The sequence below is a fragment of the Dermacentor albipictus genome, chromosome 1, assembly GCF_038994185.2.
Source record: "Dermacentor albipictus isolate Rhodes 1998 colony chromosome 1, USDA_Dalb.pri_finalv2, whole genome shotgun sequence".
Taxonomy (NCBI): Eukaryota; Metazoa; Arthropoda; class Arachnida; order Ixodida; family Ixodidae; genus Dermacentor; species Dermacentor albipictus.
Window position 1 is genome coordinate 35,843,569 of NC_091821.1, and position 12,787 is coordinate 35,856,355.

The window sequence follows — 12,787 nt, forward strand, 5'->3', positions numbered from 1 at the left end:
AAGTCTAGAATCATTGCATTCCACCGATTATGCAATATGGGACATAAACCTGGAGGTTAACAAAGAAACTTGAGATGTCAAGGACTGTGTAGAAAGCGAAGTAACAAAAATTGTTGCAGATAGCATTAAGGCAGGAAGACAGTGGCGTAGTAAACCGTGGCAACTGATATGCTAGTTGAGATTAAAAAAGAAAGGAATCGGCAGGCAGGCCATGCACGTATTCGATCACTTGTTGCCAATTCATATCAGGTGATTACATAAGCATTACAGAATGAATGTCAAGGAGAGAGAACTACAGCCAAGGATGGTAGAAAATTGCGTAATGGGACAAGAATATGATGTTTGTAGGCATAGGATGCAATTAGCTCGTATAAGACGGGATTGTAGGGTGAGGCATTTGTTTTGCAGCGAACAAAAATAGGTTTGTGGTGCTGACAGTAGAGACTCGTGAAGGTGCGGGGACACCTCAGCTGCTGGCACACTAATCAACATGACAATTGGCTCTGAAAAAGAAAACCCCAGTTTTGAAAAATAAAGCAATGTTGTCCCAACGCATTGTTTTACTATGCATACTACACTAGAGGCTTCCACATTTAAGGGCACTTAGTACTAATAGTGCAACGAGCATTTTTCTTTGTAAATAATGGTTTGTACGTGGCTGATTCATTCCAATACACTTTTTTGCAGCAAAACATTCTGCTGCTGGAGCCACTCAACCGCCTGGTGGCAGTAGGCAAGCGCCAGGCACGTGCTCTTGAGAGTGTGGCAAAGGTCCAGAGGGCTGCTCCGCAACAGTAGTATCGGTGCCCTCACTGCTGTCCTGTCGAGCCCACAGAAGGCACCTTATAAAGGAGCTTTCAGTTTAATGTTTTGTTTATTATTCAAGAACATGAATAAAATTATTGCAGTAAACATTGTGCTGTGCATATTAGGAGGCTTGTAACATGCACTTGGTGTCCCTTCAAAATAGGCAAAAACATAAGACAACCTGTGCCACTCTTGGACCATGTAAATAAAAAATACACTAATGCAGCATACACGTCATCATGCTGTTTGTTCTTTCTATGTGCAAGAATACAGTGCGTGTTCATTAGCCACAAGATGAACGGTGTGTGTAATTCACAATGAAGAAAGGAAACAGCAGGAGCTTAATAATGCTATCACCTATAGACTGTGCATATGACTGCAACACTCCCCGATTCAAATGTGCCATTACATGCATGTTCGAGACCACATATTCTTTAACATTGTCTTATAATTGCATGTACCATATTTCACACATCTTAAGCCCTTGCATAGCACACTTCTGATGTATCCATTTCATAGGCCAAATAATTGTACACTTTGTCCTTTTGTGCTGTATGAAAAGCAGCATCCTTTACAGTCGGATAAAGCTTCAGAAGACAGGAGAGGCCCCACCCAGATGACCAAAGCGCAGCAGCCGATTGCCCACACGTCTAAAGAAATAGTCCCTCTCCAACGAGCAATACTAGTCTGTCTGGCGGCACGATAACAGTCTCGAGTGCGTGCCCATTGGTGCAGGCTTGTGTTCACCTGCCTTAAAGTGCAGATTCCGCAGCCTCCTAAACTTGTATCCGACTATAGAAACACGTAATGCCTTGCACCAGTTGCATAGACTTCTGCAACTTGATAGCACACAATGATCAGGAGCAGAAATCTATAAAGGCATCCATGCAAAGCTGGCTGGCCACACTTCCATTATGAGGGGCTGAAAAAGGTCTCGCCAAATATTCCCATGACGTCCTTGAAAAAGAGGTGGTGTTTGGCACCTCTTTAGAATCAAAAACAGATTACACTGAATGTTGTGTAGCACGTCAAAACAAACTGAGCTTGGTTATTTGCACAGCATGTAATGGGAGGTTGAGCTTCACATAGGAAACAAACTGCTCTGTCCAGTACAATTTTTAGGCCGGTATGGCACCGGTATGGCACCTATTATGTCAACAGTGTCTATATACAAATTACACTTTTCACAGGCCATTGATTTCACCATTATTTTTGTGTGATGGTGCTTTCAATCAGCGCTTGTATTACATGAGCAGGTGGATTTGAAAGCAAAGCTTTGTTTGCAAACCTTCCGACTTCCATAAGTGTGTGGCAAGGCACTGGCATGTTGTCGAATAGCTCACACTTCCTCGGTCCTGCACCAAAGAAGCCCAATGCTCTATTTTAAGTTGGATCGCACAACAATTCAACGGCACACAAAGAAGTGTAACACACACAGCAAAGCATTCTGCTGTGTGTATTTCTCTTTGTGTCCCGTCGAATTGTTGTGCAATTAAACTTCAAGCTTCGATACCAATACACCGTCTTCAACCTCACCAATGCTCTAGTTATTAGGCCACAATGGTGCACATCTTTGAAATTTCCCAACACAAATTAGCTCTCCGAAAAATCACAAATGTTAAATTTTGCAGCACAGCTGTATTTATGAACGTGCCATAATCTTCACCACTAAACTCACAGGAATCAAAGAGGCAAGCATTAACCAGCCTTGCTGCTGCCGTTACCATTATCATGACACCAATGGAAAGACAGTGCCACGTTTCGGTAAAGGGAGTGCTGGAGGGAAAGGTGTGACAGCGAGGGCTTACAATAAAAATAACGGTTACGAGACATGTTCAATGCCAATATATGCTGCATGTCGCTCAGCCTACTTTGGCAACGCGGCAAGTGTTTACTCGTTTGGGCATATCACGTTTTGTGTAATCATCGCTCTAAAGCTGTACAAATGGTCTATTTGCTCTGCAAGTTTAATTTTTTTCATGGTAGGTTAAAGACCCACTTTTCATTGGCATTTGCACCACATTTCTCCCGATATGTAATAATGCCTTGGTGGTTCATGACATCTTCACGTACAGAGAGTTCTGCAGAGTATCGGATGTGCATTGTTCTAATGCTTAAGAATTAGAGCCCCATTATGAGACGAAAATATACAATTTATCCATCCAGAATAACGCCCCCCCCCCCAAAAAAAAAAGAAGATGCACTGAACCTCTGGCACATGCATCGACAGTGAACAGAGCAAACAATCTGAAGTATTTTCTTCATGCAAGCCAAAACACTAAGATTCTCAATGCATTTTCATTTCGCCACAAATGCATAGGCACAACCGGCTTGGTGCAACATCCACATCTCGCGCTGCAACAAATTGTGCAATGCCTCGCTGTTTCATAGTGCGGCCGATAGATTACGCATGACCAAAATTCAGCATTGTGCATACTTAGTAACTTCACCAATGAAGAACCCCAAGTTCTTTATGAGATTAGGATTCATAGGTTACTTCACACAATTAGTGATATCCATTTATCTATCTTTACTTAACCCCTTTCCCAAGAAAGTGAGCCATTTGGAAGGCACCCTGACAGATAAGTAGAACAATCGACAAAAAGTGATCAACCAGCGAAAAAGTCTGTTAATCATAGTAACGCTGACACTGAAGGCGCCTTAATTCCTACGTACGTTCCGTCGACACACCCGACTACGTTCGTAATGTTCCCACGAAGTAGGAAGCATTCTTTTATATATGCCCGCTCCGCCGCAGTATTCTGGAAAGCTAGCCACCGCTTACGCACTGCCTCATCGATAAGCGCGTCAGACACATCTCTGACACAGTTGCTAACAGTAGTTTGATGGCGTCCGATGTAACGCTCGGCGCCGACGCTTCCCTGAAAACTCCCAGTCCCGTAGAAACGGAGGGCACAGATGACTTGCTCTACGACGGTGAGCGAATGAAGCCCGCCACGCTGTCTCCGCAGACGAGAGTCTTCGCCTAGCTCGTCACACAGCCAGCACACTGATGTCTTCGACAGGCGAAAATGACGCTGAAACTCCCCGTCGGTCATGCAGGTGAACGGGTCCGGACGGTCATACTGACGCTTGCTGCCGCTGGATGCAATGAAACAGGCTGCTGCTGCCGCCGCCATGTTCCCGAGTTGAACTCGGAGGGGGTTTCGCGATGTACGAGTTTAGCACGAGTTCGCCTGTCAATCAAAACCAGAGGTCACGCCCCGCGCGAGGCATGTAACTATTGCGCGCGCACCCACTACAGTTGGGCCACGCCCAACTTTTCTTCCGGCAACAGCGACGCGGTGTCGAGCTGAGAGCATCAACAATCTTGACCGCCGACATAAAACACGCACAACGCACTGTCATCGGTGATGTACTGAGCACCACTATCAAAAACAAAGCGTTGACTGTCGCTGGCATACATCTTCTCGGGCTCAGATGGCCGCACAACACGGTTTCATTGCCTGCATTGCGGCGCGTAGCGCACAGTAATTAATTATCGGCACGTCACTGTAGGTGGTTGCAAGGCGTCGAGGCGTCGAGGGGGACGACGATGCTGAGGAGTGCTTATTGCAGCAGTCGTTTCAGATGGCTGCTCTGTCATCGGTGATGAAACGGAGCCACAACGTCGTAAACACGATCAGCGTCCGAGAATCGCTCGCTCTTCTAGGCCCAGTGCAATGGCATTTCTTCATCACAAGCACTGCGCACTCAACAGTTCCAACACCTCTCTCCGTTCGAAATCTGATTTCATAACTGCACACAAGAGCCCTCACCTGCCAAAATGCGAGTGCTGCGGTGTCGTTACGATATCCATCTGCAATCGCTGCTGGCTCCAGCAGAGGTAATCCGCAAGCACCTTCGACTGCACAACACACTCATATACTGCGTACATGCGCTCAGAGGCGCCTTCACTGGGCAAGCGATGACAAGCGATGAATTCTGTCGCTGGGGAAGCACGCACGTTTCGCAATGTATCGCAGAGGCTTCGCGCACAAAGATAAACTGGTACATTTTCACTGAACTGCGTCACTACGCACTCCAAAATAACATACCGCCATTTTACAGCGACAGCTGTTGTGTCGTTTTTAGTTGGTGAAGCGGGGGCCTTAATAGCCTAGTGAAGCGCCTGCGATGAACAGCCGTACCGCGGCGCTGCGTTTCTATTCCCCTAATAGAGAAAGAGTGGCCATGACCCTCCTTGGATCATGACCGACTTTATTGAGAATAGCACTGCAGCGCCCCTAGGCGACTTATCACCGTATGAACGCCCTCGTGCGTGCGACCCGCTTCAATGTACCGCTTCTAAGCTTTCGCCTCCCTGTCGCCACTCACGGCAAGAAGTGCAAAATTTATTAATTTGCTTGATCTCCGTTTGTCATCACAAATTTCTAGCATTGAAAACGAAAAACAGATACCTAAAGAAATAAAAATGTGCGTTATTTTATTTGTCGTATTTTAACGTATTCGTTTGAGTGAAAGTGTAGGTGCAAGAATGCGCCGCATGTACCCCGTTCGCATTCGATGGAGGATAGATAGATAGCGCCCGAAAGATGAGGCACGCCCTGGACGCGCCCGGGAAAGGCGTGGCAAACGGTTCACGGCAAGTGTGCTGACAGACAGCGGGGCAGTCACGGTATCGCAAAGTTGCGATAATCCGTTGATAACAATACGCGGCGCTGGCGCGTTGCGTTGTGCAGCCTTCTGCGCGTGAAACGTGGAAGCAGCGTGCCGCGCAGGGTGCGCTCATGTTGTCATACGCGACTTTTTGTCTACATATTTTTTTACCTGCACCTTCAGCCCGTTCCGCGCTATCTCCGTTGACTGACTGCCGTCGAGCAAACTCGGGCAAAACTCGGGTGAACGAGAAACTCGACGCATCCTGCATAGCACCCCAGGGATCGAATTAATCAATCTTATTTCGTAAGTGCACCTTGTAATTGGCTGGTGGCCTTCACCAATAGTATGTCCAGCATCCGGATTGGCTAAAGCTTTCTCTTACGAAACATTCTAGCGTAAAAGCTTATTTCTTTAAAATACAGGGCCCTGATATTTACGAATAAAAAAAAGAAACCGTCAGCTTGAAATTAAAAGTTCTGTGAATTTTTATGTCGGAATAAAAGCCTAAGAAAAGTGTGCCTAATTTTGGCAATGTAAAAAAAAAAGCAAGAACACTGAATCCGAAATGTATTGAACAGTAAGAAGACTACTCCTAAATGGAAAACATGATTATTTTTTGTTAAGCACTGATTACTGCTCATCTTTGATAAGGAAGTCCGAAGAATGGGTTTTTATAAAGAGATGTATGCCTAACAAATGAAATCATGCAAGCAGATATTTCTTATGAAATTAAAATGTCCAAGCTATGTGGACTTCAATATTTGTTTTTAAATGTAGACCTATGCCGTAAAATGTTCTAGACCCTGTTATAACACATTGTACCAGTTTTAAGTAAATGGTACCGGTGTTTTTGAAGTAATCCTTTTTACAGGTATCACTTTTGAAGAAACGGTTTTAGAAAAGCGCTGCCATTTGGTTGCGTCGCAAAGTCGGCATTCACTCAACAGTGAAACAGTGAAATGATCTGGAACTGATAAAACGCCTGCACTACTGCTGGATTAGTCAGATTTGAATCTCGAGTAACACTTGTACAAGGTTATAATTGCCGCAGATATGGCACAACGTTTTATGCTTTATTTCTTCACGGTAAAAAAAAGACGTTTTAATATGTGGGCCAGAGGTACCATTCCGAAGTGAGCACTGCACGTTTATCTTCGTATTCGTTTTTAAAGCGAAGCTTCCTTTGCCTACCCTCCCAAGTTTGGCGTGGCTGTCGCTGTTGTCTGCTGCTGATAGATTGGTCGGTATCTCATCAGCGGATGTATTTATGGATGTATATACGAAGGTTATATGTGCGCCGAATTTAAGTAGCCGCGAACGCACCTATGTAACCCTTGTATGGATGACCAATAAACTAGTGCCAACAAGCGCCCCACTGTTTGCATAGCAAACAAATAAATTGCTACCTAAAGTCTGAACATAAAATGTCGGCTCATAGGTATATTCACAACACGTCAAACTCTGAATAGAATATCGCATTAGCTTCAACGAATTTCTTTGATTTACTTGATTTTCTTTGATTTAGCCATTCCGTATGAACCACTGGATGTGTGCCATTCTTGGCCGATCCTCCAGAATAGCCGGACAAGAAAACAAAAGTTCAGGATCGCCAGTAGCCCTATAGGGTCTGTAAAGGAGTACGTCTATCTAGGTCAATTACTCACAGGATACCCTGATCATGAGAAGGAAATTTACAGAAGAATAAAAATTGGTTGGAGTGCATACTGCAGGCATTGCCAGATCCTAAGGGGGAGCTTACCACTACCATTAAGAAACAGTTGTACAATCACTGAATTCTACCGGTGCTAACATATGAGGCAGAAATTTGGAGGTTGACAAAGAAGCTCGAGAACGAGTTAAGGACCGCGCAAGGAGCGATGAAATGAAAAATGTTACGCGTGACGGTAAGAGACAGGAAGAAAGCGGTGCGGATCAGAGAGCAAACGGGGATAGCCGATATCCTAATTGACATTAAGATTTAAAAAAGATGGCGCTGGGCAGGCCATGTAATGCGCAGGATGCATAACCGGTGGACATTTAGAGTTACAGAATGGGTGCCAAGAGAAGGGAAGCGCAGTCGAGGACGGCAGAAAATTAGGTGGGGTGATGAAATAAGGAAATTTGTAGGCGCAAGTTGGAATCAGTTCGCGGACAGGGTTAATTGGAGATCACACAGAGATGCATTCTCCTACAGTGGACATAAAAAGAAGAAGAAGAAGCTGATGATGATGATGATGATGATGATGATGATGATGATTGTGTACCATTCCTGGCCGATCCTCCGGAATGGACAGGTGTTATTGTGACACAAGAGGTACCCAATCCTTAAATGCACCTAGATATGTGTCGTGCTTCTCTCGGCATGCATTTGTCATCGCCATTATTTCCTCAACAAGCCTCATACATCGCCTTCGTCCTCTCGTAGACATCTCACACTGTGCATGCGACTGATTGGGGTGTTTGAATTTCTGCATTGCTTGTTAGCGGTGTAGTACACAAACATAAAAATTGCATGACAGTAAAGTCGTGAACTTTGCGGTGGATAAACAAAAACATTGCATAAGATTTTACCCTGTATAGGATGAAAGTAAACACAGTTGTACGCACCGCCATTAGTTTTAAAGCGTTTGCTTAACTGCTTCACTAAAGCTCTGTTTCACATACATTCCAAAATATGCGTTAGACCTGCATATTTCGTTTTATTTTTTATTTTTTATTGTGTGTGTGAAGGAAATGAACTTACCTCAATGTAGACCAGCTCAGCTTTATTCGCCACCGGTAACGGTTCCTGATTCTCAGGTCGAAAGATGTAGGCGCCAGAAGCTCGGTAAAGGAACTGTGAGTTGTTGCCCGGGTAACCCAGGTACCAGTAGAAGGACTGATTCACACGAATGGTGGTCCCCTTCCATGAGATGGCGCTGAGGAGGCCACTTTCGCAGTCGATGAATGCGCTTGTAACCTGGACGGTAGCAATGTGTCGTCATCGTTCCTCGAAGTTACAGCTCCTCAACAAAACACTCGGAAACCTAAATTTTCCAATCAATTACCGCACGCTTGAGTGGCTGAATTAAGAATTCACAGGCTTTTCGTTCTTAAGAACGATTTCACATCGGCCAATCGGTCTTCGCTACCGCTACGTTCGCTAGCACGACTCCTGGGCCTGTATACGAACTGCTTAAGCGCACGAACTGCTTTGTGAATGTGGGCCCAGATCCAGAGAGTAAACACTTATTTGATGATTGTTTCCACCCGTTCCTTTACCACATTTCAAAGAGTCATGATAAGTACTCTTAATGAAGTCCATTGTCCTTCATGACAAGTCCATGTAGTCCATATTTTATCAAGATTATGAAGTTTATTGCGTCCCACGGTGATTCCCAAGGTTTATGGCGTCCCAAGGTGATTAATGTTTTGGAATGTTCGCAGAAATAGTCGAACTAAAAAATAAAATCCTCGTTTACAATCCTCGTTACTTTTCGGTCCTCTCTCGTATTATATAGGCTACCCTAGCTAAGGTGTCGTTAATACAGTATCTATAGCTGTATTTATACAAATACCTAATGTTTCTTTGTATGGCGTAGTGGATGAAACTTACGCATTTATGTGCAATACCTATGTACAGCCCCGTTCCAATGTAATAGACCTCACAGTTAATTTTTTTCAGGCGTTACCATACACCTAAAGACCATTCTCAAGTAGAAAGAGCGACGACATTCTTGCAACCTGATCAAAAATTTGAAGTGAAAACAAAAGCGGCGCGCGTTTGCTGCTTTTGCTCACGAAGGCATGCATGTCGGTCCCGTGAAAACACTTGAGCATTTGTTAGACTAATTACGAACGTCTAGTTGAACATCTCGTCAACGCTTGTGAGAGACAGCTCGGAAAAGTTCGTAAGGTAGGCATGTCGCGTAATGGCTTGACAACGATATCAAGGAACCGCGCTCGAAACTAGCGCCAGTATCACCTCGGCCACCACATGTATTGTGTTGCAGTTGACATAGATGCAAGAATGCTTGCGAGGGCCTGTGACGTTTCCAGTTTTGCAAGTGGGGTGAGGGATGGTTGAGGCTCCAAGGACGGTGGTGACAGCTGTGTCGATCCACAGTATCTAGTTCAGAGTCCTTGCATAGGGCGCAATGCATCGTCGACGCAAAACAAACGAAGAAAAAGAAAGCAGTTTCGCCCGAAAGGTGGATCATTGATTGCGATAGCAAATCATTAGACAGCTATACGCATTAAGGTTGGTAGTTTTATCAGCTATATAAACTGCTATACACATTCGCTTACTAATTAAATTAACAAGCACGGCGTCACGCGCGCACAGCCAAAGATGAACATACGTCCAAGCACGAGAAGACGCCCCCGCACCAATCACCAATCTTCTCGGCTCACCCACGCATGCTTTCCCTTGCACTTGCAGCACAAAGTGAGCGGTCGCGATCTTATCGCACGCGGACTTTATACGGAACATCATGGCGACGTCGACACCAACGCCCAACGGCGAACATTTGCCTGGGATGTCCATATATATGCTATCGCCGTAATAAAGTGCGAGCAGCTGGTGATGAGTCACTCCAACAGCGCGAATAGCAGCAGTGCCGTGGCGTTGTGTGTACCAGCAACGAGCAATGAGTTTCGCATGGCTAACATCGGTGATAGCGTGCAACGTAAGTTCTATCTGTTGTCGCCTGTGCAGTGCGTCTCTAAAAAACGAATAGTGAGCGCCTAAAAGGGGGACTTAGTGTGCGTTACGAGGAACCTTTAGATCTCGGGGCAGAATACGATTTTCCTATCCAAATACATGCAACACACAAAAATGCTTCGGAGACAACCACTAAACCAATTTGAATGTAATTTCTTGCATTTGAGAGAGAAAGTTAAATTATATTGACTCTAGCAAGCAGAATTTTGATTTACGACCCGGTATTTTTCACAAAACATTCTTGAAATCTGTAAGTTCAAAAACCACTCAAAGTTTGCAAATTCGCACCAAAAATATTAAATTATGGGGTTTTACGTGCCAAATCTACTTTCTGATTATGAGGCACGCCGTAATGGAGGACTCTTGAAAGCTTAACCACCCGGAGTTCTTTAAAGTGCATTTAAGTCTAAGTACACGGATGTTTTCGCATTTCACCCCCATCGAAATGCGGCCGCCGTGGCCTGGATTGCCCAGCAGCCCAACACCACAGCCACTGAGCAACCACGGCGGGTACCAAAAATATACATATCGCAGTTCTGTAAACTACATTTGTTATAATATCCAAAGCAGACAAATTTGACTTATGAATCTACAGCTCCGTGGAACGGCTACAATGTTTAGGATGGGTCTGCAAAGACCTACTCACAATGCAGAGATATATAACAAAACATCAATTTCATCATCGATACATCAACTTTGTCCGCTTGATATTGTTTTATTAGGTGAAGTTTAGAGAAATATCGCTTTTTATTGCTGAATCGCACAGTTGTAAAGCTGATACTCGAGCGTTCTTCACTTTTGCAATTTTCCATCAATAACTGTAAATAATACTGACGGCCTAAATAAAAAATCTGCTGATATAGACACTAGATTTTACGTTTAAAGCGAAAGCTTTAATGGCCGCGAACTTGCGATGTCGCCGTCACGGTGCTCCGAGGAGGCACATGACGTCACAACGCGCGCCTCGCCGCGGATATTTCTCTCTCTCTCTCTCTCTCTCTCTCTCTCGCTCCCTAGTCACTACTGCACAGCCGCCGCTGCGCAGCGCCGCGCCCTGTCTCCGCCGCCGTTTGGTATGACGTCACAGCGTGTTCCTCGTCGTTGCACTCGCCTCCGCTCGCTTGGAACTCCTGATAAACGGAACTTATTTCTTTGGTCCCTTGAGGTTCTTTTTAACAAGAATCCATTGTGCTTTATTACTCCCGGCACTATATACAGTGAGAGAAAATAGCGACAATTCTTATCATTGAATCAATTTCTACCCCACTGTGCTTTCTTTAAAAACAACACGTACTGGGTCGGCCTCGGAAAGCCTACACGCTATAGCATAGTCAAAAACATTTTCTCGTGACGTATCTCCGAGTAAGGAGAGCACGGAATTTAACTTGGCCGGGGTAGTGTAAGAATTCGCTTGGCTTGATTTTATTACTTTCTTATCACCCACTATTCACGTCCGGTTGAGTGATAACACAGTCATAGCGCTCTTCGGATCACTGTTGAACTGCAGAAAGGAACAAAATCAGAATATAATCCTTACATCATCCGGCCCTGATCAACGTCTCACTTCAACTATGCTTATAGACTGCATAACTGAGTTGAAGACTTACATTTCCTTTCAGGACCATTTCCTTAGTACCGGCATCGTAGCACGTTGCCGTGGTGTCTATCGGAAGGTCTGGAGGACAAAACAGAATGCAATACTCATCTGTAAATGAAACTTGCAAAGCGACGTGCATATAGTGACGCAGTAGCACATGCAGCTTGGCTGAGTCACGCCGCAAGAATAATATGGGACGCTTAAAATTTCTAGCTAAAGAGATTTATCAGCAATAATCAAACTGAATTAGCGCCGAAAAATTATTGTGTTATGCCAAGTGGTCTCACTTCACAGTTGCTTTCTTCAGAGAGGGATATGTATTTAGAAATGAAAATTCCCAATTCATTTTGCAAGTATGAGTATTTTGCTTTATATGGTATATTATAAAGTTCTAAGCGATTGTCATCCGATGGAAAGCGCTTTTCAATGACTTCCTCAACGAATGCCTCGTGCTTTGAGAAATCGGCGGTTAAAGGAGGCTCTCAGTTACGCAGCAGCTAACGGGCAACTCGAAAGAAAGCAAATTTTTTAAATGGTACATCGATTCTTCAACCACAGTGCAGTTATTACTGTTTTTTTTTTAATACGGAAGAGAGGAAATTTGCCATCGTGATCAAATAAGAAACGAATATGGAATAAGACAAATAAGGCTAGTGCGGCCACCTTTCTTGGTGTGCCTGGGCCGCTTTAATAAGACGTTGTCGGCTTCGATGAAGTACGTCGTGAAGCCCAGCGCCGGCAGGTCGGCCGTAAAGATGATTTCCTGGTCGGCCTTGCTGAACCTTTCCGGAAGTGTTGTCACGCCCGTCGGTATCTTTGTGACCTGTCAACCAAGAAAAGTGAGCAGCTTAGAAAACGCTTCCGCGCACGGTTCCTCCAAAGAAAGGGGGATATTATAAGGCAGCGCACTTTCCAACGCTTGTTGCGCGCACTGTCGAAATCGAAAAGGACAGAATGAAAGTGTAAAGAAAACAACCCTACAATTTACGTGTCGACCTCGCGCTTTAAGAAACAAGAGCTGTTACCCTGCTTGAAACACCAATGTTATTTTTTTATAC

General features: G+C 44.6%; 1 protein-coding gene across 5 annotated transcripts in view; it reads right to left on the minus strand.

The window, feature by feature from the left end:
• LOC135901056 (lysosomal alpha-mannosidase-like) overlaps positions 1-12,787 on the minus strand; it is a 73,594-nt gene that overhangs the window by 21,343 nt on the left and 39,464 nt on the right. For all 5 annotated transcript variants that reach the window (XM_065430704.1, XM_065430705.1, XM_065430708.1 and 2 more), the window contains 3 exons: positions 12,393-12,552; positions 11,740-11,807; positions 8,174-8,389 (listed from right to left, as the gene is read on the minus strand). In XM_065430704.1, the coding sequence (XP_065286776.1) occupies positions 8,174-8,389; positions 11,740-11,807; positions 12,393-12,552 (444 nt within the window). The remainder of the gene's footprint in view (positions 1-8,173; positions 8,390-11,739; positions 11,808-12,392; positions 12,553-12,787) is intronic.